This window comes from Arvicola amphibius, chromosome 9 (genome assembly GCF_903992535.2).
Source record: "Arvicola amphibius chromosome 9, mArvAmp1.2, whole genome shotgun sequence".
In the NCBI taxonomy this organism is placed as follows: domain Eukaryota; kingdom Metazoa; phylum Chordata; class Mammalia; order Rodentia; family Cricetidae; genus Arvicola; species Arvicola amphibius.
This window is the reverse complement of record NC_052055.2, coordinates 33,671,700-33,699,294: the sequence shown is the minus strand read 5'-3', so window position 1 is coordinate 33,699,294 and position 27,595 is coordinate 33,671,700. Positions and strand designations below refer to the sequence as shown.

General features: G+C 51.8%; 1 protein-coding gene across 1 annotated transcript; it reads left to right on the top strand.

Moving 5' to 3' along the window:
• Window positions 1–258: 258 nt before the first annotated feature.
• On the top strand, window positions 259–27,595 carry LOC119823662 (maestro heat-like repeat family member 5). Its single transcript, XM_042055718.1, has 29 exons — window positions 259–314; window positions 1,115–1,227; window positions 1,717–1,865; window positions 2,557–2,649; window positions 2,856–2,972; window positions 3,190–3,309; window positions 4,484–4,606; window positions 4,678–4,754; window positions 5,272–5,473; window positions 7,567–7,673; window positions 8,865–9,061; window positions 9,169–9,290; window positions 10,087–10,191; window positions 15,399–15,534; window positions 15,678–15,772; window positions 16,980–17,126; window positions 17,576–17,730; window positions 18,685–18,829; window positions 20,028–20,212; window positions 20,419–20,556; window positions 20,723–20,834; window positions 21,020–21,163; window positions 21,735–21,911; window positions 23,217–23,372; window positions 24,541–24,663; window positions 25,998–26,100; window positions 26,289–26,363; window positions 26,544–26,632; window positions 27,206–27,595. The coding sequence occupies exons 1-29, from the start codon at window positions 259–261 to the stop codon at window positions 27,593–27,595; spliced, it is 3,951 nt and encodes a 1,316-aa protein (XP_041911652.1).

The following is a 27,595-nucleotide window of genomic DNA, read 5'->3' as shown; positions in this document are numbered from 1 at the left end:
CTACATCTCCATCCCCAGGGATGGACAGCTGAAATGTAACCACTATTCCTATATCCAAGAAGTCAGGTGGGGCAGACTATGGACCATTGCCACCCAGCTGAGCAGGGACCTCACAGCTTCTCTTGTGTCATCCTTGGTGTTCTGAGGACATGAGGGGTAGCCTGGATCATCCAAAGACTGCTAAGAAACACCCGGGCTTACTAGGGGTCAGTGCCTGGAGGTTGATAGCTTTTACTGCATGACCAAATGTGTGCAAGCATGAATGATGGCTTTCAGAGGGTTGTGCAGTGTCTTGGCTACCAGCTCAGCATTGGGTGAGTGATGCCCTCAGACACTAACAGCAGGCTCCTTTCCGTGGGAACTGTTCTGGGTCAAGGCCGAGGCTCGTGTGAGGACCCTGTACACCACTCCTGGTACCAGATCCTATAAGGCATGGTTTGCAAAGGTTGAGTGACAAGAACCCTGTGATAAGGCAGCCCATGTGTGTGACTCAGTTTGACTTTATCTGGCTTTGCAGCCATTTAGAACTTTGTCTGTACGGCATGGCTGTAAAAACATTAGACAATGTAAAAGTTACATACAGTCATCATAAAACCTCTGGGGTTTCCCTGATGGTGAGGAAGGGACACTTAACACATGTATATGCTAGTTTCTCATGGTGATGGCAGAATCTCTGGCATAAGCCAAGGAGGAAAGATGCTTTTTGGCTGACCGAGAGCATCTGGTGCATAGTGGGTTGCTTCTGTGGCCTCACAGCATGACGGAAGAGTCAGACAGGTAAAGCTTCTCACCAGATGGTGTGAGTCGGAGGCAGGGAAACAGGAAGGGACCAAGAAGACCCCCTCCAGGGGCTTTCTAATGGCCTACATGCTCTACATAAGCCTCAAATACCAATAACATTTTTTAACTTATGACCCAATCAGCGGTAGATGAAGCCATTAAGTTGGTTTTTCAGAGAAAGACTCACTCCCCAGCCACATGTCTGTAGGATGAGCTGTCTTCCTTCACATATTCTTGTCTTTGTCTCATGAGAAGACAGCAAAGTCCAGTCCCTGGGAATGCCTTTCCTCTCCAGTGATAGTGAGTGTGGCTCCTTTGGATGTGTTTATGGCAGCCCTGACTGGCTGGCTAGGAAGAAGCTTCCTAGTGTCCACATGGATCCTGCCACAGATTCAGCCAATTTCTTTCCAACTCTTCTCAGTGTGGTGAATGGCCAGGCCCCAGGAAGTCTGTGCCTGCTCACTGTGGAAGTGTCTGCTCTGTGGAGTTCTGCTTAGGCTTGTAGATGACAAACCCCTTAGTGGCCTATGGGTGCTTACCTCCAGCCTTGTGGTTTAAATAAGAGGAGTACCAGCTGTTGTGATACTGGGACTAGGCAGGAGCCACGTAATATGTTGCTTCAAATGATCAGCAGTTGTGGTCATAGTCCTGACCCCAGTATGGTCTCTGTTCCTGAGTCAACCGACTGAACACTGATTCTGCTCTGAGCTGGCCACCAGGCCTCCTTGATGTGCCTGTGTTGGTGGAGGCAAGTCTGCCTCCACGGCCTGTCCTTCCAGTGTGCCAAGCAGGAACCTGGCAGGAGATGCTGGGTGGGCCTGGGATCTCTACCAGAGTCCTTCTCCTCACCCAGCTCAGGAATGTTATTGGGCCTTAGGTGTTGCGGGACTGGTGGGTAGGGCTGGTACTGACCCCCTACTTCTGGGATCTCCACAGATTATTTGGATTTGGGGATCTTGGGAGAGTACTCGAATATTGACCCATCCTGGGAGAATGTGGCAGTCAGTAAGATCAAGAGCATGATGGTCACAGAGCAGGGCCTGGCACTGGACACCATCTGCCATTTCCTAGAGGAGCACAGCCAGGTAGGATCAGAGAGATTGATGCTTCCCACTGGGCGGGAGATTCATGGGGCCTGGGAGGAAGTGAAGGCCCCCTCCAGAATCTTTCCCCAGCCACAACATTGAGCTCATCAACCACCTTAGGACTCCCACGGTCTTGGTCATCCCTGAAGTGCCTAACACTATGGGAAGGTGCTGGAGGATTTCAGAGAGTCAGAGTGGATGTTTGACTTCCCACACACTGGTGGGAAGGCAGGGTCCACCCAGGGCCTCCTCCTTCCAGGGGTGGCCCATGTTTACAGTGGGAGGCTACCTAAGCACTCACCGCTGGTTATGACTCTGAACCTAAACTTAGGTGGGGAGGGAAAACCATTTGGTCAGAACAGGATGGGCAAAGGCCCAGGGGGTCAACATAGAGGCATAGTGAGCAGGGAGCATGCCCAGATGCCCATGGGACTGTCTGTGTCTGCTAGAAATGTCAGCCTCTGTCCTTAGGGTCTCAGGGCACTACAGCAGAGGTGCTCATGGGCAGATTTACTCAGAATTAAGGCTCTCGTTCCTGGAGGGATTTTCTGTTTCCTTTTCTCTCACCCATCTGATAGCAAGCTGCCCTCCCCCCACTCAGGGTCCTGGGAGGGCTACAACTGTCCCGTGGGCTCTAGAATCTGTCTTGCCCTGGTGGTTGGGAAGGGTCTGAGTGACAGTCTGCCCACAGCTCTGGGAAAAGCGGAAGACATCACCCAAGGATTCCTCTATGCAGAAGCTCCTAGAATTCCTCAGCCTGGACCCCAAGCAAACTTCTGATAAGGTCAGTGCCCCATCAGAAGCCCTAGGCTCTTATAGCCTCCTGGAAATACTTCAGGAGGGTGTCCCTCCCCTGCTTTGTCCCCGCACAGTGGGAGGAGAAGGAGTTCCCTCGTGGGGAAGGAGTAGGTCTGACCACACAGCCTTGCCATGCTCAAATGGGTGGATTTCTTAGCCGCATTAGCAGACTCTCCACCCTGTCCTATCCAGGCCTTGGTCTTCCATCTCTATGGGCTGATCCTGCGTGAGTGCCCCAGCGTGGAGCATGTTCAGTGCCACCTGGCCAGCCTCCTGGAGCTGTCCCACCAGCACTCCAGCTACCGAGAGGTGGGTCAGAGTCCTCGGGTTATAGCCTGTGCCTCCCTCGTGCCCCATTCACCATCACTAGGGTCTTGCGTGGCTCTCACTGCATGGCACACTTTGCCAGCTTGCCACTAGTCCAGCCCCCGGGAGGCGGCCTTGATAGAAGGACAGGCCCCAGAGAGCTGGACAAGGACCTGCCCTGTCACTTGTGAGCTCCCTCTCAGGGTCCTCTGGTACACAGGGAATTGCTCTGGCTGTGGGCCTGGCCTCCACCGAACACTTGCAGGAGGTATGGGCCCTGCTGGAGCACCTGGGCCGCACCAAGTTCCTGCGTTCAGCCGCTGTGTCCCCAGACAGCCAGGTAGGGAAGCCCTGAGTGCTACAGCATGTTTAATATGGCAGCAGTGGACAGATAGGTGCCAGCCTCCACATGCCCATTGATGACACTACACCAGGGCTCCTGCCTGACCCATTTACCTTAGGACCTGGTGTCGGAGACACAGGATAGTTGAAGTACCTGCTCTGTGACCATGCATGCTTCATAGGAGTCCCTTCCTCAGGGCCTCAGCATGGAGACAACTGAGCTAAGGATTTTAGGCCAGGGAACCTCCAATACTTTGAGAGCTATGCCAGGCCTGGGCCTCAAGTTCTTGCTTGCCCTGGGCCCAGTAGATACACTGAGCAGCTCTACTTTCCTGGCCAATTCCAACCCAAGTAGCTGTGCTGGGTTCTCTACAAGAGAACCTCAAAGGAGAAGGCTTGCCTGGGGAACCAGCTAGTGGGGCTTCCTGGACAGGAGGACTAGTGGCAACTCCAGGCTCGGTCCTGTGGAGGAGGCATACTGCCAGCCTCTACCCGAAGTCAGTATAGAGGCTACAGCTTTCTTGTTTGCAGTAGGGAGGTGGGGGCTTGGAGGGCTGAGAGCCTGGATCCCCTCAGCCTAGCTCTCACTCGACCACAGCCGTCAGACAACAACCTTCGATGGAAATGGGTCAGCAGCACCTCCCTGCTGTGCTACGGGCAGATAGCCAAACATATCAAGGAGCAGATCCTGCCCTGGGTGGACAACATCGCCTCGAGGATGGTGTACTACTTCTCCTGTGGTCCTTGCGTGAGGCCCTCCCCACCCCTCCATTGAAGGGCAGGCTGGACAGAGCCACCTGGGTTAACTTGCCAGTCACTGAGGCAATACTCGTAGGACAGCCCTGGGGGCTTGGGAACAGAGCCCACTCAGGGTCTTTTCTCTGCACTCCTGAGTCCAGGGCTCTGGTACAGGTGGCTGGGATAAGGCTGTGTTCATCCAGGGTAGTGAGGTTGGCCTAGAGAGAAGGGAGCCCTGTGCTCAGCTTCCTTGATTGGCAGAGAGGTTGTCTTTGTAAGGTTTCTGGGTCCTGTGTGTACAAAGTGTGCTTCATGTGTTGTGTGTGTGAGGCACACCCTGCTGGTCCCCTGATCAAGGTGGCTGCTTGGGCTATGTGACAGGATTTTAGGGAAGTGTCCCCTGACTTGACCTTTGGCCCATCTGTGGGGGACAGGATGAGATCCTGAAGTCAAGCTTCCTGTCTGCGGCCATCCTGCTCACGAGATCGCTCCGGGAAGAGTATAGCTCCCGGAGGTACAAGTTCACTCAGATTCCAGAGCTCATCCAGTGCCTCCTGGTAAGCGACACTGGGGTCACCGTGGGTCCTCCTAAGGCTGCTGCCACACTTGCCCCTCCTCTGCCCTCCAGGACATCCTCAAGGAGGAGCCCAACTTCTTGGCCACCTTCTTCCGGCAGAAGGTCATCCTGGTTGTCATGGGCCTGAGGTAGCTCTCCTAGGAAGACAGGCAAGATCCTGAATCTGTGGGGCTGGGGCCCGAGGCGCCACCAGAATATTGGCTGTGCTGAGGCTCTTCCTGTTCTGCCTAAAAGGCTCTGCCTGTTCTAAGTTTGCTTTCTTTCATGACCAAGGTGGATTGCTAATACTGGCAAAAACTAAGCCCTGCCCACAGCCACACACTGAACCACAGTCCTGAGCACAGACTGGGCCCTAGCCCAGGTCATACATGAAGCCTAGCTTTTCACTCTTGGACCCGGATCTTACTCTATTATCTGACCGGACCTATTCATAGCTTTGACTCTGACCCTGAAAATGTCTAGATTTCCCCCAAGCAAATGCCAGTGAGTTAGAACCGCTCACCATAGCCCCTGTTGTGTTGATGTTTCTTATTCCACTGAGCCAAGACATTGTCTACTTTCATGTTCTAGTTGTTCTGGTATGCCCCTGCTGGGAGTCCCTTGGGCCAGTCTCACACCCCAACCCAACACTTTGTTTTCTTGCAGTAACCTGCGACCGGGACTCAAACCCCTGCTTAAGTCCCAGGTCCTGCAGACTTGCCTGCACAGTGTATACAGGCTTCCTGCTACTGAGCACCTAAACAGTGATTTGCCTTCATGGAGCCAAGCTCCAGATGTCAACAGGCTTCCCGCTACTGAGCCCATGAAGAGTGGTTCGCCTTCATCAAAACAAGCTCCAGATGTCATGGTGATGCCCTAGGCTTGGCATGTCTCTCTCCCAGGGGTGTGGATTCCTGGTGTTAGGCTGGGGGTTAGCTTTGTCTGGTAATTGACAGAAAGAGGAGCTCTGTCTGGGCTTAGAACCATCTTGCCTGGAACACAGGCTCACTTCAACCTTAGAATGGCCGGGACCTTGAAGGTTTTCTGCGCAAACGAGACCCTGGTCTCAGTGCTGCTCTGGGGCATTCTCTGAAGCAAGCCTTCCTGTACCTTGTACTCATTGACAAAGAGTAAGCTCACAGATGCCTCAAAGCGCTGGACACATCTGGCCCTCGGCTGTGCAGCTACCTGGCTATCTTAAACTATCTTGCCCCAGACCCAGGCTCCAGGGAAGTTGAGGCGGGGACAAGGCTGGCTGTCACTCACATGCCTCTGATCACTCTTGCTGGCACTCAGCACACAATTAGGCCATGCCCCATTCCAGGACCTAAGTGAGTACCAAGGCCATATCCAAAGCGGGCGAGGCCAGTTCCATCCACCAGAAGTGAAGGGAGGATACAGTGTTGCTGGGGGTTGCCTGCTCTGGGAAGAGGTCATCTGGCTGGCATGGCTCTGAGGGTGGCTACTTCTGTTCAGCAGAAAGAGCACGGCAGGAAACAAAGCCTTTCACACTTTGTTTCCCGGCCCTGGAACCAGGTTAGCCAGCGAGGCCAGGGTAGGCACAGGGAGCTGACCTGTGGTCTGCGCTAGGCTCCCAGAGCACACATGAGGCACTGCCTTGTGGATGGTCAGAACCACACCAGGAGAGCCCAGGGAGCTGGGAAAGATGGGTGAGTCCCAAGGGAAACTGACCTCCACATGGTCACAAGGGAGGCAGCAGCCATTCCTGTGTGGAGTTCATCCCGCAGTCGGCCGTAGCTTTGATCCATTGTCAGCTTTATGCGGCCACTGGGATGAGCACTTTGGCATGTGCTTAACTTTGGTGAAATACCTGTTCAGCTCTCACAACTGCCTTTGAAATGGGCCACTATGTAGGTTTTTAAAACTACTTTTTATTTGTGTGTCTGTCTATGTCTGTGTTTCAGTGTGTGTCTCTATGTGTGTGCCTGTGTGTGTGAGCCTATATGTGTCTCTGTGTGTGTGTTTGTGTCTATATGTCTGTGTCTGTGTCTCTGTGTGTGTCTGTGTGTGTGTGAGCCTGTGTGTGTATGTGTGTCTATGTATGTGTGTCTATGTATGTGTGTCTATGTGACTACATGTATGTATATGTTTATATGTGTGTATGTGAGCCTGTGTGTGTGTCTATGTATGTGTCTAGATGTGTCTATGTGTGTGTGTGTGTGTGTGTAGGTGAGCCTGTTTGTGTATGTGTGTCTGTCTGTGTGCTGTGGTACACATGTGGAAATCAGAGGGGAACTTGTGGAAATTGTTTCTCTCCTTCCACCATGTGGGTCCTAGGAATCTAACTCAGATGCCCAGGCTTGACTGCAAGGGCCTCTATGCCCCTGAGCCATCTTGCCAGCCTTACTAGGCAGCTTTTATAGCTCCCCTCATGCTTTGGATGTGAGTTTATAGTCTGCATTTGAAAATCTGTTCTCTCAGTTGGGACTTTCTCAAAATCTCTGGGTTGTGACTTCTGAAGACAGTTGTTGCTGGTTAGAAAAATCATACTGTGTTTTTTAAATTTTTCAAGACAGGGTTGCTCCGCAGCTTTGAAGTATGTCTTGTAACTAGCTCTTGTAGACCAGTCTGGCCTCGAACTGACAGAGATCTGCCTGCCTCTGCCTCCTGGGTGATGGGATTAAAGACGTGCGCCACCATTGCCCGGCTGTTTCTTGTTTGTTTGTTTGTTTGTTTGTTTGTTTGTTTTTTTGGCCTGTGCTATGTGTAGGATGTCTAGGAAGTTTGCTTGACCAGGGGCCACAAAGATTGCTTAAGTTTTTCTGCTGGAAGTTTTGCATTTTGAGAGTTCAGCTTTGTATTTTGTGGGGGCAGTTGAAAAGAAGTACCATTGCTGTAAAGAACAGTATGCTGCTACCCACAGCTCTGGAGGCTGCAAGAACAAGGTTTGAATGTTAGACGCCCCCCACAAACCCATGTGTCTGAATACTTATTCTCCAGCTGGTGATACTGGAGTCTGGGGCCTACATGGAGAAAGTGGGCCACTGTGGTGAGCCTGGCCCTGCTTCTAGCCTGAGTGCTCTCTTTGCTCTGAGTCATATGAGAAGGTGTGCAGCAAGCTCCTGCCGCCACAGCCCAAGCATGCCTTCCCAAGATGCCTTGCCACTGTGATGCACTGTATGGACTGAACTATGAGCCAAAACAAACCTTGAAGTTGCTCATGTTGAGTGTTTGGGTACCAACACAGTAAATGGTGTTAATGCTCAGCAGTTTAAGTGGAGCCAGGGAGAGACCCAGCTCTATACTGCTGCCCTCAGAGAGCTGGAGAATTCCTTGCAGGGACACGTTCTCAGGGAAAGCCAAGATTCAAGGCTTTGTGCAGAAAAGAATTTTAGGATGGTCCAGTTTGGAGTAGTGTTGGATTTTATTAGGAAGACAGTTTAACATAGATTTAGCATGGGGTTGATAGAAGTAGAGGCTTCTTATCCAAAGAAAGGATAAGACACACCCAAGTGTGAAGAAGTCAGGCTTAAATATCTTAGCCCTGGGCACACAAGCTCCACCCACAGGGTTGCTAAGAGCGCTTCCTCCACGCCCTCTTTTTAGTGTAAATGAGATTCTGAGGTGCTTCCTGAAGTGGTTAGGACAGCAGTCTGATAGGTAGGGTGAGATCATAGGTTGTTAGAGTCACCCAAGGTGACCAAACTGTATCCTTCACTGGAAATAGAGTCTCCTTTCTTGCTTCTGAGATTCCTAGATAAGTGTAAGTTTGTATTTGGGAAAGGAGGAAGGCCATCCTTAGGTCAACTCAGCCTTAAGTGTTCATTGCCATTTTAGCATTCTTATTTGAAATATCTCCACATAAGAGTATTGCCTCCATGTCAGAAGCTCTCAGTGGATGGTGTTAGCTGGGAGGAATTCTTGACTCCTTGCAGTGACATGCTTTGGCCTTCCGGTGTGTTTGCAGTTACACTTTCTGATCTTATTTCCATTTGAAAACATCCTTCACTTGAGACAAGATTATCATCTCAAGATTCTTTTCATATAGAACCATTTCCTCTCTCTTTTAGTCTTTATAAATATGTGAAAAAAAAAAAGTCAGGTAGCGATGTCTCACTTCCTTAATCCCAGCACTCAGGAGGCAAAAGCAAGCAGATCTCTGAGTTTGAGGCCAGCCTGGTCTACAAAACAAGTTCCAGGGCTACACAGAAAAACCCTATTTTGAAAAAAACAACCAACCAAATAACCAACAAACGTTTCATTTATAACTGCTAAATTGTCACTGGCTGAGACATTAGCCAAAAGTCCTTCTTGGGAAAACAGCAGGTCAGCAGGAAAGATATCAGAGCAGCAGACTACCTCAGTGGCCTCAGGAGAGAGGTGGGCAGAGCTGGAGGAGACATGCTTGAGCAGCTAGAGGGACCCGTTTGCTCACACCACAGCTCCTCCGGGAAAAGTCTGGAGGCTGAACTTACTATCCCAGCTGCCGCCAATGGTGTGATCAGCCTCACCAGCTAGAGTTGGGCCCAAGGAAGCAGATACCTCTCAGCCCTCATGGAGGAGCTGGGGAGACCATGAGGTGACCTGGCTATGTGATGCCAGCGGTCCCTGTCCCTTGCCCTTGCCAGGTGCTGTACAAGAAGACAATGCGTGCCCTGGACCTGCTCCTCCAGAACTTCATCTCTGAGAACCCGAGCATGGATGAGATCTGCTTCCTCCTGCAGGTGAGGCCTGTAAACCAGCCCCAGCCCTAGCTCCAGCCTGAGCTGCTAGAGGGAGTGTGGGAGTGGATGTGTGTGTGTGTGTGTGTGTGTGTGTGTGCACGTTCATGCGCACACATGTAATACTAGGTAAAGATTGAACCCAGGCCCTTATTTATACACAGACATTCAACATTCTAGATAAGTGTTCTACACTGAGCCATACCCCCAACCCTGTGACAGGCTTTATGAAAAGTGGAGGGGAATTGGAAGAAACGGGTGTATATGTGTCTCCTGTCTCTACAATGTGGTGTCCCTCACCACCCTAGGACTGTCACCAAGAAGGCCATCAGCACTCTAGACCTCCAGGGTCACACATCACTGTAGACCTCTTTGTAAAGCAGTCTGCTTTGGGTGAACATAATTTACAGTGGGCTGGACTGAAACATGAGCCACAGTTGGGGCTCCAGAATCAGGAAACTCTCGAGGACAGAGCCCTTAACCTTGACAGCATTGGAGTTGAGCTGAGTTGAAGGATGCCCTGCTGGTGTCTACTGTCAGATTTTTGGGCTGGTCTTAGAACAATCATCCTGGCTGTGTAAGAATAAGACTATCGCTTGGGTTTTCCATATGGCTCAGATGGTCCAAACCTGTAAGGCACCCCAGGACTGAAGGAGTAGATTGATGGACAGGCAATGAGGCTAATGGCCTGGCTGGGTGGCTGTCACCCTTCTCAGTGGCCCTACTCTGGGCTGATATTGAGCTGGGTGTGATGGGCTCTGTGGGCGCAGGTTCTCACGCTCTCCCCTATTCTTCCCAGCACACAGAGCACTGGTTGAAATCTGACAAGAGCCATGAGCGCTGCCGGGCTCTCCAGTCCATCTTCCTGCTTCTGCAGTATGTGGTTGACTCTTTGAAGCTCGCTGTGAGTTCCCTACACCCCAAAGCCTTGGGGAGCTCCTGATGGTGGGAATGGAGATTAGCATCCAGGTGGAGTCTTGCCATAGGCACACTCTGAGCCCTCAGGCTGGGACTGTGGCTACCATTTAGCAGGCTGGCCTGAGGAAATCCCCAAGCCAAGACTACAACCAACAGAGGGCAGAGACTAAAGGAGTAGGGAAGGGGAGGGAAAATAGCCTGGATCTAAACAGGGAAGCTGCAGTGTGGAGGACCCATGCCCCAGACAAGCCTAGAATCTGCTGATCTGAGGGCTGGGAATGGAGCAGCTGAGAGAAAGCTGTGTTCTCGAGCTCCAGCTACTTCACATGGAGGCATCAGGCTTAGATGGGAAGGACTGAGATAAACCAAATTCCTTAGGGCAGTGTAGTGAGGAGCTGCGGGCTGTGTTCCCGCCGCCCCACTCCCGGCTGCCTGGCTAGCTTATGCCCTGAAATAACAACACACAAACTGTATTCATTTAAACACTGCCTGGCCCATTAGTTTCAGCCTCTTACTCACATCTTGACTAACCCATATCTAATAATCTGTGTAACACCACGAGTGGTGTCTTACCGGGAAAGATTCTAGCCTGCATCCATCTCGGAGAGGAGAGTCATGGCGACTGTCTGAGCCATCTACCTCACTTCCTTCTTCCTGTTCTGTCTACTCCACCCACCTAAGGGCTGGCCTATTAAATGGGCCAAGGCAGTTTCTTTATTAATGAATGAAATCAACACAAACAGAAGACTCTCCCACAGGGCAGTGAGCCTGGGCCACCACCCCACAGCTCAGGAACATTGTAAGCAGGCTTCCCACAGGCCAAATGTGATCACTCTAACCCTCAGAAAAGAGGTAGGAGGATTGTATGAGGCCAGCATGATCTACATTGTGAGACCCTGTCAGGAAGGAGATGGGAGAGGAAGAGAAGAGGAGGGGAAAATGCAAGCTGAGAACCTCCTGGTCTCTAGAAGAAGACAGACCCTCTTCCTAAAGGAAGGACAGGCAGATGGCCTGGACAGCATTCAGAAGGCAGTAGCTACAAATAAACATGGATACCACGGGTTGGGGGCTGTATGTAGAGCACTTGCCTAGCGGGGGCCAAGTCCTAGGTTGGATCCCCAGCACTACATCAAACAGGTATGACGGTGCATGCTGCTATCCCAGAACTCGGAAGGTGGAGGCAGGAAGATCAGAGGTTTAAGGTCATCCTCTGCTATATACTGAGCTTGAGGCCAGCCTGGGACATATGAGACCCCACCTGAAAAACAAAAATTGACAAAACGGACCTCATCAAAATGAGGAACTTTTGTGCACCCTGACACAGGACACAGATGAGCAAGAAATGGGTCCGGAAAATGTGATCAGCTGTAACTCGGTGAAAAGGCAACCGACCCTTAAAATGGGCAACAGGAGAGACATTGCGGAAGCCATGAGAACGAGTGTGTCCCCACATAACTGGTCATAAAGGACATGCAAATAAACCACGAGGAGGTGCCACCACCCACCACTGGAAGCACAAAATTAAAGGCTGGGAACAGCAAGTGTTGGCCAAGGTGTGGAGCCCCGGAAATGTCTCACAGAGCCAGTGGGAGTGTAGGATGTTAAAACTGCCTGGCAGAACTTCCGGCAGTTTCTTTGAAAGTTAAACACATACTTATCCCCTAAGCACACAGGTCTGATCCTAGGAATTTACCCAAGAGGAGTGAACATTTATATATATAAAAAAAGATTTATGCAAGAATACTTATATGATTTTGTTCATGCTGGAGCCAAGCTGGAAGTCCTGCAGATGTCCAGCAATAAGAACAGGCAAGCAACATGTGGCGATATTGACCCAGACCCAGCCGTTCACACATTGACCACAGGGGTGGGCTACCAGGATGCAGCAGAGAAGAGGACCCATGAGAAGAGTGAGGATTGGCAGGCAGGACCGGCTGTGAGGCTGCTCCAGGAAACACGATGAAGAGTTTCTCACAGATGCACAGGGACTGGGGAGGGTGCTGGGTGGTGTGTTGGAATGTGGAAATCAACAGAGATGTTGGCATATGGGGCCTGCCAGAGGGAATTATGTTTTATCTTGATACTGGATTGTCTCCGGAATCAGTCAGCGCTTGAGAAACTGGATGTCTCCTTTGTCATTGATGCATGCCTGTTGTGGGTCATTCACACACAGCGATGCAGTGAGAGGCCCTCGCCAGAAGCCACTGCCTGATGCTGGACTTCCTGGCATCCAGGACTGCAAGCTAAATAAACTTCTTTCTCAGTCGCCCAGCCTCAGGCATAGCAGCTGAAAGAGGATGCGGATACAACAATCTATTGAAATTTCCAAAGCTATTGCATTTTGCACTTAATGTTTGTAACCTCTCTGTAACTGTAATCGTAAATAAAAATGACCATAAAACTGGTAAGAATTCTGTAGTTTGGTTTTTGAAGTAATATTGGTTTGAAATTTTATTCCGTGTGGTATTCGAAGTATCCTGAAATTTTTTCAGAAACTTACAAATGCCAGAAGGTATGGAGGGCCTGGAAGCTGGGGGTCTCTTGTGAAGGGACGAGGACCTCCATTGGAGAGTAACAGCGTGCAGCCCTGTTCTAGAGCTGGAACACTGGACACTTGATTCTCTGAATCCGCATGAATTTAGATATGTATCTATTTCAGCATTCCTCGAGCTCTGTGTGGTGTGCGTGTAAGGTATGTGTACTGGGGTGTATGAATGAGAGGTATGCACATATAAGTGTGATGTATGTTGGATGTGTGAGTGGTGTGTGTGTGTGAGTAGGGTTATGTATGCAAAAAATATGTGTGTAAAGAATGTTGAACGTGAGGAGTGTTGGATGTGTGAGGAGAGGTATGTGTGTGTGTGTGTGTAGAGCTGTGTGTGTGTGTGTGTGTGTGAGGAGAGCTGTGTGTGTGTGTGTGTATGAAGAGAGCTCTCTGTGTGTCTGTGTGTGTGTGTGTAGAGCTCTGTGTGTGTGTGTCTGTGTGTGTGTGTGTGTGTGAGGAGAGCTCTGTGTGTACGTGAGGAGTGCTCTCTCTGTGAGGAGTGCTCTATGTATGTTATAGATATGGGAGGAGTGTCATGTGTGGAGTGTCAGGTGGACGAGGAGCGTCATGTGTTAATGACACGTGTCATGTATTGGGACAACTGATGAAGTCTGGATATGGAGGAGACAATGTCACCGGCGTCAGGATTTCTGTGACTGTGGCTGACACACTGCACTTGTCACATTTGTCCTCCTTCTTACGAAGCAGACAATGGAGTGTTTGAGGTCAAATGGCAGTGTTTCCTGTCAGAAGAAGGGAGGCGACTGGAAGGAACGGAGCAGAGCAGAGTAGCTAAGGGGAGGCAGTGGCTAGAGGACACAGGACTTCCGAGCTGTTCTTCCCTATGTTTGAAGTGGAATCAATGTTAACGCTACAATGCTGAAAATGAAAGGCCGTGAAGGTCCTCACAGAGCAGTTAGATGTGACCAGGGTTTAACGTGGGTAAGGGCTTCACCGGAAACTGTGTGAGTTAGGCCTTGCAAAGTTGGCTTTGGGGATCCAGGCTAGGGCTGGAGGGGCAGTGAGGTGACACCTGTCACCAACTGAAGTGGCTGCTGAATCTGCAATGGGATGTGTGCTTCCAGGTAGGGTGGGCTGGCCAGGTGTGTGATGGCCGCTGCACACTCGGGCCACCGTGCTGGTCTGGGTGTCAGGATCTGGCAGGGAGCTAAGAGACTCAGCCTGGAGACTTCAGAAACAGCATCCACCATGGGCTTCACAGAGCAACGGATTCATGAATGATGCAAAGTGTCCTAAGCTGACAGTGAGTGAGCAGGATGCTCCGGCTTCTTCACTCTGAGAGGGCAGCAGTGTGGCCCACACAGGAAAAAAGAGCCTCTGCAGATCAGGGCTGTCCCCACCCCTAGCCCCTGTCCCCATCCTTGCACCCCTCATCAGGTCACTTTCCAACCCCACAGACTCACTGTAGAATGGCTCAGTTTGGGGTGGTTTTTGTTCAGGTCCAACCTACTTGGGCACAGGAGACTCACTAAAGTCAAGCTCCAACCATGTGACCCTCCAGATCTCAGAGGCCAGAAATTCAGAGGAGACTGCAAACACCCTCCCTGTCATCTCCGTGAGGATTTCAGGAGGCATCTGCCACTCCTCTTCTGTATGGCTTTGCATCTGGTAAAAGGAACTGAGGAAACGATACACAGTGTGCGCCTGTGTTCAGGACTTTAAAGGAACAACCGCTAAAGGGGAAAATATGATACTAAGAGATAGGTGGTAACCACAAGAAAGAGTTGGAAGAACATTTTAGAACTGCAAGCAAAACAGATCTGAGATGAAAAGGTACTGGGTCCATTAACCAGCAGCTCAGCCACCACAGAAGAAATAAGAATCGGAAGCAGGACAAAGGAACCTGCCGAGACCAAAGGGAAAAGAAAGCCCTGAGGAAAAGGAGGGAAGCCCAGTGGGTGTAGAACAATGTGGAGTGGAAGTAGAATCCCAGGAGAAGTGGGACGATCAGGGCAGAGTGGGTGGTCCTACCACCCTGGAAACTGCTCAGATTGGCTGAAAAAAAAATATGTACCTTCGGATAAGAATACTAAGGAATCTCAAGCAGGACATGCACAAAGGAAAACACACGGGAACACACCACAGTCCAAATTATTGGAGACCAGGGAAAGACAGGAAACTCCTAAAACAGCCAAGAGAGACAATGCACACATACCAGCCTATGTGGGTATACATGGACACACACATGCACACATATACACACAAGCATGCATGCACACACAGGCATACACACATTTAAACAGTCATGCATGCATGTGCACACAGGCACACATACATGACCATACCATCATGCAGGTACATATGAACACCAACTGGCATGCCTACATGCATAGTACACACTAGCACACACACATGCATATAAGCATGCAGTCACATTCCTATCAACAGGCACACCTGTACAAACATGCCTGAAGGAAGTGATAGGCATGCCCAGCCTCTTATTGTTAAAAAACAGAAATTCCATTTTCCAGTGAGCAGACAGGTCAGAGAGGTTCTCATGGGTGGGACAGGAGTCTCTCTCAAAGCCCAGCCAGTGCATCTCCCACAGATGCTGAGGGCAGGAAAGGAAGGACAAAGTGACATAAGGAAGCTAGGCCTGGCTTTGCTCACTGCCCCACTCTCCCCAGAAAGAGGCCGTGCCATCCGTGCTGGGCCACCAGTTAGGCCTCCTGACTCTGCTTTGGCGGGATAAAAACGAGATCACCCAAGAGCTTTCCCACCGCTGTGTCTTCCTCCTCATGCAGCTCGTGTTACAGCAGAAAGGTGAGCTGAGCAGGGTTGGGGAAGGGGAGACTCTGAGTGGCTCTGGGTAGGCTTTCCTTCGGCCTCATTGTGAGCTGGGAAAGCAGTGGAGAAAAGAGGCTGCCTCTGGGCCCAGCAGCCCTCCTGAACCCAACCGTACACAGGGAAGTTGGTGGAGTCTGCACAGTTGAGCAAGATGAAGCACTTTGAAACCAGCGAGTCTAGAGAGTGGGAGGTGAAGCTCTACCACGCGGTGAAGGTGAGGTTGCTCAGACTGGGCCTGGGCCTCTCCATTCCCGGTCCTGAACAGATGGGGCCAAAGGGTCCCAGGGACCTGAGCAGCCAAGCATGCAGGTTGGGCAGAACCAGAATGGGATGGATTTCTGCTCTTTCCAGGAAAACTGTCTGTTTTTGTACCTCACCTTCCAGCCTCAGCTCGGATAGGGCCTTTGAGCCCACGGGCCAGAGGTTCTCACTTGTGTACCTCCCTCTGGGGATAAGGGCAGCCAGCAATCTTGCTCTTCTGGGGACACTCTGTTCTTAGCACTACCTCTTCATCCTAGGTAAGCTTGAGGGACACCCCCTCTCTGACCCTTCCTGTGTTCTTCTCAAGCTTGGCCTGCCTGTTACATCAGATGGGGAAGAGGAGGCAGGGTTTGTTTTCAAGCTCCAGAACTGGTTGGGAGGTCCTGGGTAGGTCATCCCATCTTCCCGAGCCTCAGTTTTCTTACCTTCCAAGTGAGGGTCCAGCTTCTGAGGCAGGTTGGGTCAGAAGCATCTCGTGTCTCCTGGGCAATGGATTAGGCCAAGTCTATTGTCCTAGTGGCCCCTCCCAAAAGACAGTGGATGGCAGTTCAGGTCCCACCATTCAGGGAAAGTAGGAGAAGAAAATATGGCAGGGATTTGAGGGGCAGAAGAGATGGCTCAGTGGTTAAGGGCACTGGCTCTTCTTCCAAAGGTCCTAAATTTGATTTCCAGCAGCCACATGGTAACTCACACCATCTGTCATGAGATCTGGCCCCCTCTTCTGGCCTGCAGGCAGACATACAAGCAGAACACTACATATATAATAAATCTTTTTAAAAAGATTTAAAAAAAAGACTGGGGCTAGAGTTGGGAAGGAGTTAGTGTCCTTCTAACCCAGCAGGACCTTGGTGCAGACTCTTTGCAAGGCTGTTTACTACCTTAAGGAAAGTCTTCAGAGAAGAGGAAGCTGGGTACTTATGGCTGCGACATTGTAGTCACCTAGCCTTGGCCCCAATTTGGGGGAACTACAGGTCATAGTAGCCTGGGGCAGGGGCTGAATGGACACTTTGGGACGCTGCAAGCCTGTGTTCATGGCACTTACATGACTGTGCACACAGCCTTCATTCCCTCTCTCGTAAGAGCCTAGCTCGCTGCCTGACCTGAGCCAGTGTTGGCCAGAGATTCCATGCACCCCCACTCCTGACCTTGGCTCTACACAGGCCTTCAAGAACTTGACAGTGGCGCAGCACACACAGCTGATCCTTACCCTGGTGCACAATCTGGGCAGCTGGAACTACCTCCGCTGCGACCTTGCTGCCCAGCTTCTACTGATGATCTGTGAGGAACCTGGTTTAAGGAAGGAACAGGTGAGGCAGGGTGGGCGTGGCTCCCTTCAGACTATGTGTACCTGCCCATGTGAGCATGTGCCATATACATTCATCCACATGTAGTCACAGAGACAATGAGCGATCAGCCTAGCAGCCTATGAGTGGGATCCCAATGTACTCCTGGCCAGTTACCTTTGTCCTAAAGAGTCCTGGCCCACCTTCTGTTGCCTCATAGGTGGCCTGTGGAAGAAGGCACGTTTAACTGTCCTCTAGTTCAGCTTGGCCAACTAAATTGAAGATTCACCCTTGGGGACTGCCAGGCCCTGTCCACTTGGGTGCTCTTACAGGTCAACAGCAACGCTCCTCTTGACTTGTTCACCCTACCTCCCTTAAGAAAGAGATGCAGCCTGGGAGCTAAGCCATAAAGCCAAGTCCTCTCAGGAACTTAGAGGGCCTTGCCTTATCTGAAGCTGCGTTCTGCCCTGCAGGTGGCTGAGATCTTGCAAGGCCTGTTCCAGGAACTGCCAAACATCCACTCTCAGAGTGTTCAGCAGACCATAAGTAAGGTCACCATGACTCTGGGGACCCAGCATATTCAGGAGGTGGTGGAGGTGGTCTTGTCCCTATGTCACCCCTCAGATAGGTAGGTCTTCCCTTGGCCCAGGGTACCCCAATGTGGGCATCACCCAGGCCTGTGGTGGCCCTTCAGCACAGTTCGCAGTTATTTACTGAATGCACGAGGCAGGGGAAGGCTCTCAACAGTTCTGTCTTCTTCCTGACTCTGGACTGTGGCCAGAGGGGCTCTGAAAGTGTCTGGAGATTAAACAGGACTCCAACAGTCCCAGGAGGGCCATCGGCATAGACACCATTTCAGATTCACAGTCACCAGAGGTCAGCCTATAAGCAGAACCACAGATCAGTCAGAGGCTGAGAAAATACAGTCACACCACTCCACGCATCCACAGGTGCCCTGTGACCACAGAGCCCCAGTGAGTCCTGATTCCAGCTGCCACACTAGATACCACTGGGTCTTCCCAGTGGCAGTCTGTTGATAATAAAGCCTTACTAATTCGAAACATGGCTGTGGGCTGGCAGCAACAGCATAGCCATAAGCCTGTCAGTCTTTAGGTGGCCGGCCATGTACTAAGCACCTCATGAATATATATATATATATATATATATATATATATATATATATATATAGTTGGCAATGTGGGAGGTGGCAGGGACAGTGGCCAATCGATCTCAGAGCACACAGCCCTTGGCAGAGCCAAGTGCAACTAGGGACTCATGAGCTTTGCCTGAAGTGGTTTTTGGCTCTGCTCTTCTCTTCAAACCATCTGAGGGGCTTGCCCCTACTTCCCAAGAGAAAAGACAGACTGGAGAGCAGCTATTTGCTTCAGGGTCCTGGAGAGAGGAGCTGAAAGGCTGGGGCTCATGCAGATGTCTAATGAAGCATCACAGAATGCAGACCTCAGGGCCCCTAACCTGCTGCTTCCAAGGGGTTTGCTTTCTCACATCCTGCTAATGGTCAGCACTTGTGGGAGGCCTCTCTGCAGTGCTGCTCCCAGTGGTGACCTAGACTCTGTCTCAGCAGGTGGATCCTACTGCTGTGGAGGGCTCTGGCTACCAACTACCGCTTAGCTCGTGATGTTATAACCCTGCTCTATGTAAAGCTGAAACTGCGGCCACCCAGGAGGCTCCTCCACTCCACATATCAGGCCCGTCTGGTCTCCCTGATGGTGAGCAGAACCCTTTGCTTTGCCACCAGCATGGTCCCCTCAGGGACAGTAGTGGTATCCAGGGCCTCAGTGGGATCCCACGAGGACACTGAACTTCTTCCAAGAGCCCTACCCTTGAGCTTTCATCATGGTTTGCGGACATTTGTGAAGGTAGGCAATGCATTGCACCTGTTCACGAGCCTCCCAACCTGCATGCATGGCTCTGCTAAGTGTCTGGGGTACCCACTGATGGACCAGCCGCCTGGCTGCAGACCCCTGCTACTATCAGCACTTGTTTCTCCATGGGGATGCCCCATCATAGACCACAACAGAACTAAAAATCCCATGAGCTCTCAGCAAGTGGTTCCTAGACACATTGGGGAGTAGGAGAGAAAGTCTTGGTTATCCTGGAAAGACCCAGAGACACAGTGACCAAGCACTGGGCCATGGTTGGCTGCAAGAGCAAGAACAGCGAAGCAAGATGGAAGAGGAGGAGCCAGGGAAGGCAGAGGGATTCCTGAGCAGAGAGCAGGGCAAGGGTGGGAGGGGAAGATTGCCGGCACTGACTGGGAGCCGAGGCTAGCACCTGAACTCCCCCAAGACTTTGTGAGTGACCCACTTCATCTCTGGCCCCTGAAAAGAGACCTTTCAGTTCAGGGGAAGACCAAGCAGAGTAGTGGGCATGCTACCATAGGACTGGCTAGGAGATGGTTTAGAGAAAGAGCCAGGGGACTCTATGGCCAACCCCAAAGACCCCTCTCCCCCTGCACAAAAAACACCACAGCCCAACTCCAAAGAAACAGGATTGGATGGTTAGGGACAAACTCAGGGTTAGGGACAAAAAAGATGGGACAAGAGAGTCTGAGAGTCAAGGAGGGTCTGGGAAGGATCTCCCAGCAGGGTGAGCACTTGGAGAGATCTGGCTTACCAGAAGGTGGAGCCAAGCCAAGAAAAGCATAATCAGCAGTGTGGAAGTCAGACATTCTTGGGGTCTCAACACAGCCAGGAGGTCAGGGCCCAGCTACAGAGACTGAAATGGGGTCTGGTTCAGTCTCTGGACTACCACAAGGACCTTCAGGGATTTATCCAGAGGAGCTTCATGGTGAACCCCAGGGGCCAGACGAAGGCAGTGAGGCCTGGGCTAGAGGGACTTTGAAGCTGCTGTCCCTACTCTTCCACTCAGGGGTCCCCCTCCGGGATTTGCTGTCACCCACTGCAGGCACTGGGTACCATTTATGAGCTTCTCTACACCCCGGAGTACAGGGACACGGTCCGCTGGGCTTTCGCAGGGATCCTTCTGGGCCTCCTTACAGAACTCTACTACCTGCTGGAGGTGGGCCTGGTGGATGGTATCTTTGACTACGAAGAAGATAATCTAGCCTCTAAGCCCCTGGGGCCCTGCAGGTGAGCCAAGATGGCTTCTGTCCCCTCCTCGAACCCACTGAGCTATGCTGATTCTGGGGGACCCAAGTAGGAAAGGATTTTGGGTGGAGGTAGGGTAGGGGTGGGTCAGAATACCCAACCTGGCCAGGAGGGAGACTCCTGAGCAAAGGGAGCCAGGTAGATGTAGCTGACAGGATTCAGGTACTGTCTTGTTCCTCCCTGCCCAGGACCTGCCTGGAAGCCCTCAAGGGCCTCTTTTGGACCAATGAGTACTGGGAAGTGTTTGCCGATGTCAAGCTGATCCAGGGCTGGGAGCTTTTTGCGCAGTTGGAAACCTTCCCAAAGGGAGTGACCCTTTTGGCCAGGTGAGCCCCTCAGCTTAGGCACCCTTTGCCTGGGGGTGGTCACCAGTGCAGCTCATCCTCCCTGCTCTGGACCCTGTACTCCAGACTTAACAGTCTGGCCAGCTCTGAGGTCTTACTGGAGAATGGAGCCCTCTGGGACTGTGTGTGTTCCTCTTGTGTGTGACAGGGCCATGGCTCACTATAACTGCGAGGTCAAGGCTGTCTTGGGGCAGGCTCTCATCTCCCTGAAGAGCACTGAGGAGCGTGACAACATCGTGGCCATCTGCATCATCACTGAGGTCAGCCTTTCCCCAGCCACCCCAGTGAACGTCCCTTCCAGGTCTCTGATAGAAATGTATACATCTGTCTCATGTTTCAGGTGTGCTTGCTGTTGGGGGTCTAACTCTTTATCATGGTGTGGGGTCGACTGATTCCTTGGCAGTTGTGGTTAACAAGTGGGCTGATGGTGCCGACTCCTGCCCAGTTTCTCAACAGCCCAAATGTCTGCCAGAACGTGTCTCGGAAGGCCATGGACCACTCCCTGAACCTGGGCCTTTCCAGCCGCAACCAAACAGTGCGAGTTCTGAGCCTGAAGGGGCTAGGCAGCGCCCTGATGCAGCCTTACAAGGTGAGGGGCAGGAGATTGAGAGAGGTGCCTTCTGCCATTCCAGAAGGTTATAGGGAGAACAGGGCACAGAAGAAGCGTGTTGATAGTTATCTCCTTTGCAAGGGGTGATAGAGAGAGCCGATCAAGCCTGGTTGGCCCTGCTAAATTGCTTCAAATGGGGCTCCTAACTGGCCCTTTATATCCTCCTAGCTAGGAGTCCCTCATATGATAACCTCCTGTCAGGTACCCAACACCCTACCCTTGTGAGCCTCCCAGAGCAGGGCTGTTCTGACATGTCTCTCATGACAGGGCTGGGATGTGGCTGCAGAGCTGGCCTATGCCAGAAAAATGGTGTGGTTTTGTCTGTTTTTCTGTCCAACCTGAGGGGAAATAGGGAGTGGACCTGGGAACAGCCAGCTTCAGCACGCAGACCTCCTCCACATCTGTACTGACTCAGAGATGGGCAGATGCCTAACCTTGCAGGAAGGCCAGGAGCCCCAGTACCTTCCCAGAGCTATGACTGTCTGCCTCAATGGGGCATCTAGCAGAAACTGGTCAAAGGCCCTACTGGAGGGTGGTGGTCTCCCTGCAGGTAACTCTGCTAAGAAGTAAGTTGATGGAGCTTTTGGACAACTTCCTGCAGCCTGAGTTCAAGGACCTTTTGGGCCTGATGGAGATCCTGGGCCACCTCCTACACTGTCTGGGTGTCCATGGCATCGGAATTGCCAGCTTCAAGATTGCTCAACACCTTCTTAACCTGTTCACAGATGTGAGCTGGGAAGTGGGTGGAGTGGGGTGGCAGAACAGGGTAGGCCTGGGCTGCAGACAGCAATCAGAAACCAGAACCATTCAGCATCCAGCTTCTGCACCATCCCCAAAGCCCACCTAAGAATACAGATTCTGTAGATTGGGGCTGGTTGAAGTTTGTGTCAGTGCTAAGTCTTGTTCTCAGGCCATCAGAACCAGTGATTCCATTTGAAAACAACATGAGTCAAGTGACTTCAGGGGGTTGAGATTGGGAACAAGGAAGGCTTGCTCTTGGCAAGGACAGTCCCAGGAAGACCACCAGGATGTGCCCCTGTGATAGATTAGAACCAGGAAGATGAGAGCTAGGATAAGCCCCAGCTGGGGTAGGTAGGCAGTCAGTGGCTACTGTACATCTGAAATCAAGGAGGTGGCAGTGGAGGCAGTTTGGGGCAGAAGATGTCTCTGCCTTTCATGGACAAGAGTTTGAGTCATGACAGGGTTTGTAGCAGGAGCAATGCTGGCATTAGCAGGCACTCCCTTAGGTATGGGGTTCTGCATCCACCTCAATCCAAGGACAAAGGCACTGTTGCCAGCTACTGTTTACCAAAGGTGAAACGGTGCAGGGAAGGAACCTCGCCCAGGGTCACGGAGCTAGAATGTCACAGATTCCATAGTCAGGTCTGCCTAGGAGTGGAGGTATGATTGCTGTCACCCCAGGGACATGCAGAGAAACCCAGAGGTGAGAAATCAGGAAGAAGGAGTAAGTCATAGAAGGCTGGGAGGGGATTGTGAGTGGAGTTGAGGAAATGGGGAACATGAGAAGGCCATGTCTTAGTGAGGGTTTTTATCACTGTGAAGAGACACCATGACCACAGAAACTCTTATAAAGAAAACATTTTAATTGAGGGGCCTCACTTACAGTTTCAGAGGTTCAGTCCATTGTCATCATGGCAGGGAACATGATGCATGCAGGCAGATGTGGTACTACTGGAGGAATAGCTTAAAGTCCTGTATCTTGTGGACAGCAGGAAGTTGACTGACTGCCACACTGAGAGAACCTTGAGACCTCAAAGCCCACCTCCACAGTGACACACTTCCTCCAACAAGGCCATTCCATCTAATAGTGCTACTCCCTTTGGGAGCCATTTTCTTTCAAACCCACACCATGGGAGAGAAGGTGACAGAAGTCAGGGACTAAGCAGACACTGGCCTGTGGGGTTAGGGACAATTCAGGCTGTCCCTGAGCTAATCAGGGCCAAAGTGAGGCAACTAGAAGTCATGAGAGAAGGCTGACTTGTCACATGCCTGAGAATTCTATCTCCCCCAGGAAAGAGCAAAGATACGAGAACATGCCATCTTCCTGTTTGGAGATGTTATCCACTATGGTGGCAAGAAGTTTCGACAGAGCCTCAAGATCCTGGCTTTCCAAGCTTTAGTGCCCCTGCTCTTCCATATGGCTGACCCCTGCCCAGAAGTGGCTGTGGTGAGTGTGTTCTAGCTCAGCTGGGTCAGTCAGGAGAGCAAGGCCAAAGGAAGTCCAGGTGGTGGACTCAGCTCTCTGAGTGGAGACCAGAGTGAGACTAATGTTTTGGAGAGTCCACCTGGGCAACAGAGAGGGCTGGGTTTGGGTTTGTAGGGCAATCCAGCAGCCATAGAAAAGGAGTGGGCTCTATCCTGGTGGTATTTCCTCAGTCACCTGCTTCAGATTCCTCACCCCATCCACCCATTTATCCATCATCTATCCATCCATTCATCCATCCATCCATCTATCCATCATCCATCCATCCATCATTCATCTATCCATTCATCCATCCATCCATCCACCCATTCATCTATCCATCCATCTATCATCCATCCATCATCCATCTATCCATTCATCTATCCATCCATCCATCCCTCTATGCCCTTGTGCAGCCTCTTTTGGCTGCAGACCTCCACTCTTCCATCTAAAATCAGCTGCAAGAATCTGGCATTCAGGATCTTCCAACTTCTACCTTCTCCTCTCCAGCCCTGCTGTGCCCATGTTTGCACTGGAGCACCTACTTGTACCCTGCCTGCTTAATGCCATGACCCCCTCCAGAGGAACCTTGTGTTTCAGGGACACCCCACTTCCCTGGGGTGACCCTGAAACACGTAGCCATGCCATGAGGGCCTTGGGTGTTGTAGGCCTCTAGTTTTTCTTCTCTGAGGATCTAGCCTAGTTTGTATCTACACACACAGATCAAGCTTGGCCTCTGCTGGCCCTGGGAACAAGCTGTACCATGCTTCTGAGAGTAAGGCCTCATGTTTAACAAACCTGGCCCAGGCCAGTATTCACTGTGGGAAGTCAGGTCCCTTCCTAAACTTAGAATAAGCCCCACCCCTCTGAGACTGGTACTCCAAGCTGGTTCTTCAGAAGGAGGCCTGGGCAGCCTTTCTGGAAGCTCTGTGAGAGTCAGAGCAGGGCACCTTGGGCTTGGGAAGTGGGTCATCCCATCCTGTGGTGATGCACTCCCTTCTAGTGACCCCACCGACTATGCCAGGACTGACTAGTGCCCAGGACCCTAGGAGTCCAGTGATGCTGCTGCTACAGAAACCTCTTCTCAGGGTCTGTCTGGGATGAAGGGGGTAATGATGGGTGGAAGCAGAGGCAGTCTGTTCTCCACTTACAGAAGGCCAAGTACACCTTCCTGCGCTGCGCCATCTTGTTAAAATGGGAGTTCCGGAAGGAGCTGTTTGGCAAGCTGGCATGGGGCCAAGGGCCAGGTGCTGAGAATGACATTTTTGTCTACATGGTAAGGTGTGGGCCCCTTTCCAGGGGAGAGCTTGGAGTTGGAGAATGATGGCTATTTAGTCACCCCAGACTGCTCTGAGGGTGGGGTATGGGGATGGGAGAGGCAGTCCAAACGATGTTTAAGTACTGAGGTTTTGTGGGGGAGCGTTTTCCCTTCATAATGGAGCTTGGGTTCTCTGAAGTGAGTTGTCCAGGAAGATTGGAAGAGTCTCCATGATGTTTCTAGAGTATGCCCAAGGCCTCCTTAGTGGGCACTCTGTCCTGATGTTCCAGTGCAGTTTTAAGGCAGATACAGCTGAGCCTCAGAGTCCGGACATTGCAGGGCTCAGGTGTGAGAGACCAGTAGTAAATGCCACCTCCTGCCACCTAGCAGCCACTTTAATCTCTGGACCCAAGTTCTTCTGCCTTCCTGGGTCTGGGCTGTCAGGGCCACAATCCCAGCCTCTTGAACAGGACCGAAGTCACACGCACAAGGCAGGACAGGCTTGTCTTCAGTCTACAGGCCTCACTGGATCTGGTTTGGCCACAAGGAAAAGGCCTAGAACTGTGGCTGCAAAGATCTTGAGGTGGTCTTTGGACAGGGTGGGGCCACTGAGCTCCTGGCCTGCTTACCCATCACATGCAATGGCACCACATGCCCCTTGATAGCAGTGACAATAGAAGCATGGCCCTTGAGGGAGAGCCAGGACTGTGGCCTCCAGCTCTTTCACCGTGGTCCAGGTGCCACCAGGAACCAAAGTTTAAAGAGTAAAGGCACAGCAGAGAGGACAGGGAACTGGGCACTTAGAAAAGGAGAAGCCTTTGAAGGACACAGAGTGGCAGAGCCTGTGTATGATGCAGGCACTTGTGTCATGTCTGCAAAGTGTGATGGCCATGCCTCAAGGTAAGTGCCCAGAGAAAACCCAGGAGAGCACCGAAGCTGCCAAGGATGAGCCTGCCTCCCCCTCTTCATGACACGGGCCTTGCAGGGGACTTTGGTGGCTTGGGGCTGTGGGACATATGCTGTTGGTCTGTGAGGAGACGACAACTAGTCAGGGATAGGCAGAGGCGTGCTGGGTGGTCTCCAGAGTGATGCTGGCAACGGCAAATATGGGTGCTCCCAAACTCGGCATGGGCTCCCCTCATTGGACCAAATGAAGGAACTCTGGGCCATCACTACCCACCACCCCTCCAGATCCCCCATGGGACTCTCTGGTGCCCGCCCTCCTCTCTTCCAGGCCCTAAGCACTGGAAGTGGAGTTCAGTGTTTGGGGGTACCTCAGGAAAGCCATGTCCCTGAAGTGAGGTACCACACAGATACTCAATATGGTCATAGGCCCTCTCTTCTCTCTTCAGATAGAAAGCAACTTTGGCAGCTACCAGCAGTTTCTCAGTCAGGCCTTGATTTATCTGGACAGCCCCCAAAAGAACCTGAAGCTGGCAGCTATGAGGTTCATCGGTACGTACTGACTCAGCAGCCACAAACCCTACCTCGTGTCCCATGGCCTGGGCTGCCACAGTCGGTGGTCAGGTTCACATGTCCCCAGTCAACCGCAGGAGCAGGAGCTCTATGACAGTGGGGGGGGGGGGGACGTGCTGTCAGTGGGCAAGGGTGGCCACTGCTAACCACCTCCTCAACGGTCCCAGGGGGGTTGCTTCAGGACTACTTCAATGAACTCTGCTTCTACTTGACAAAGGACGATGTGATCATGCTGAAGAACTGTGAGCGAGTGGAGCCTTTGCATCCTTGGGTGGCTGAGGCCTGCCTTCCCAACCCCTGAGGGAACTTTCTGGTGGGAGATGCCCCTGGGGGAAGCTCACTTTCCCCATCCAGACTGTGGGTCCACTGGGCCGCTCAGTTCCACAGAAAGCTTCTGATTGGACCTGCGGTCTCTCCTGCAGATTTGGAGGCCCTCAGCCATGATACAGACTCCAGGACCAGAAAGTTCTATCTGAACCATTGGGATGATGTTATAGAGCTGTCCCACTACGTGAGAAGCTGAGGCTGCTTTGTCCTTATTTTTGTTTTTGTTGAGTCCTATCTTTATTAAATGCCACAGAGGATCTCTGGCTTCTTCCCAGACATGTGTGCAACAGGTCAGGCCAACTCTCCCTTTTAATCTCGGCTCCATAGGCTGTAGGGGTGGGAAGGGTGCATGATTCAGAACTCCAGAAGTTACCATAGTGCTCCCCGAGGCAGCAAGAGCTGGAATCTTCAGAATAGGTGCTGCCATATTTAAGCAAGACCCTGAGGCCCTAGGAGCCACCCTCAGAAGCCTCTTCTCTGGCCCTAGTTTGTCCTCAGCCAGGCCCAGGCTGCCCCACATGCCCACTTGGCCCCTTGCCTACCCAGTTCATCTGCCTGTCCACATCCCTCCTCAGGTAGGTCTTCCATGAATCTGCTTAATACCTGCCTCTCTCCTGTGGCCACAGACCCTCTCCTACTCGCTCAGAACCTTTGCTTAGCTGACACCCAGGACTTGGTTGGGACTTCCAGCTTTCTGGGGACACCGTTCTCACAATCAGCTTGGCTGCTTCTCTGCTGTTGTGTGGTTCTCCTGCAGATACCCATTCTCCCCAGCAAAGACACCTTCCCTAAGCCCATTCAGGCCCTTCAGTCATGCGCAGTACCTTTGCCTACCACAGTGGCATTAGGATACCATGGAGACTACCAGGGTAGACTCAGGATGTGGAAAACAGACGTAAATACAGCCAGTGACTCGGGTGTGGCTGTACAGGAGGCACATAGACTCCTAAGAGATGCTCAGATAGACTGTGCCCATTCAGCGTGGAGGTGCTGGGTCACATCAGAAACCCAGAAATTACTAAACACTCCCACCTGCCAGCCACATCCCCAAAGGGAGGCAGCAGGATTGAGGAGGAATCAGAAGCAGGAAGGAGCTGAAGAGGTTCTGGATGCCCCTCTAGGACCAGAACTTCCAAGTCAGTCCTAA

What these genes read in the sequence shown, in the direction of transcription:
- LOC119823662 (XM_042055718.1), top strand. Translation starts at nt 259, where the DNA reads ATGAATGATGGCTTTCAGAGGGTTGTGCAGTGTCTTGGCTACCAGCTC. An exon ending in AGCTCATCCAGTGCCTCCTG is followed by an intron (nt 4,607 to 4,677) that starts GTAAGCGACACT and finishes TCTGCCCTCCAG; the next exon opens with GACATCCTCAAGGAGGAGCC. An exon ending in ATGACATTTTTGTCTACATG is followed by an intron (nt 24,664 to 25,997) that starts GTAAGGTGTGGG and finishes TTCTCTCTTCAG; the next exon opens with ATAGAAAGCAACTTTGGCAG.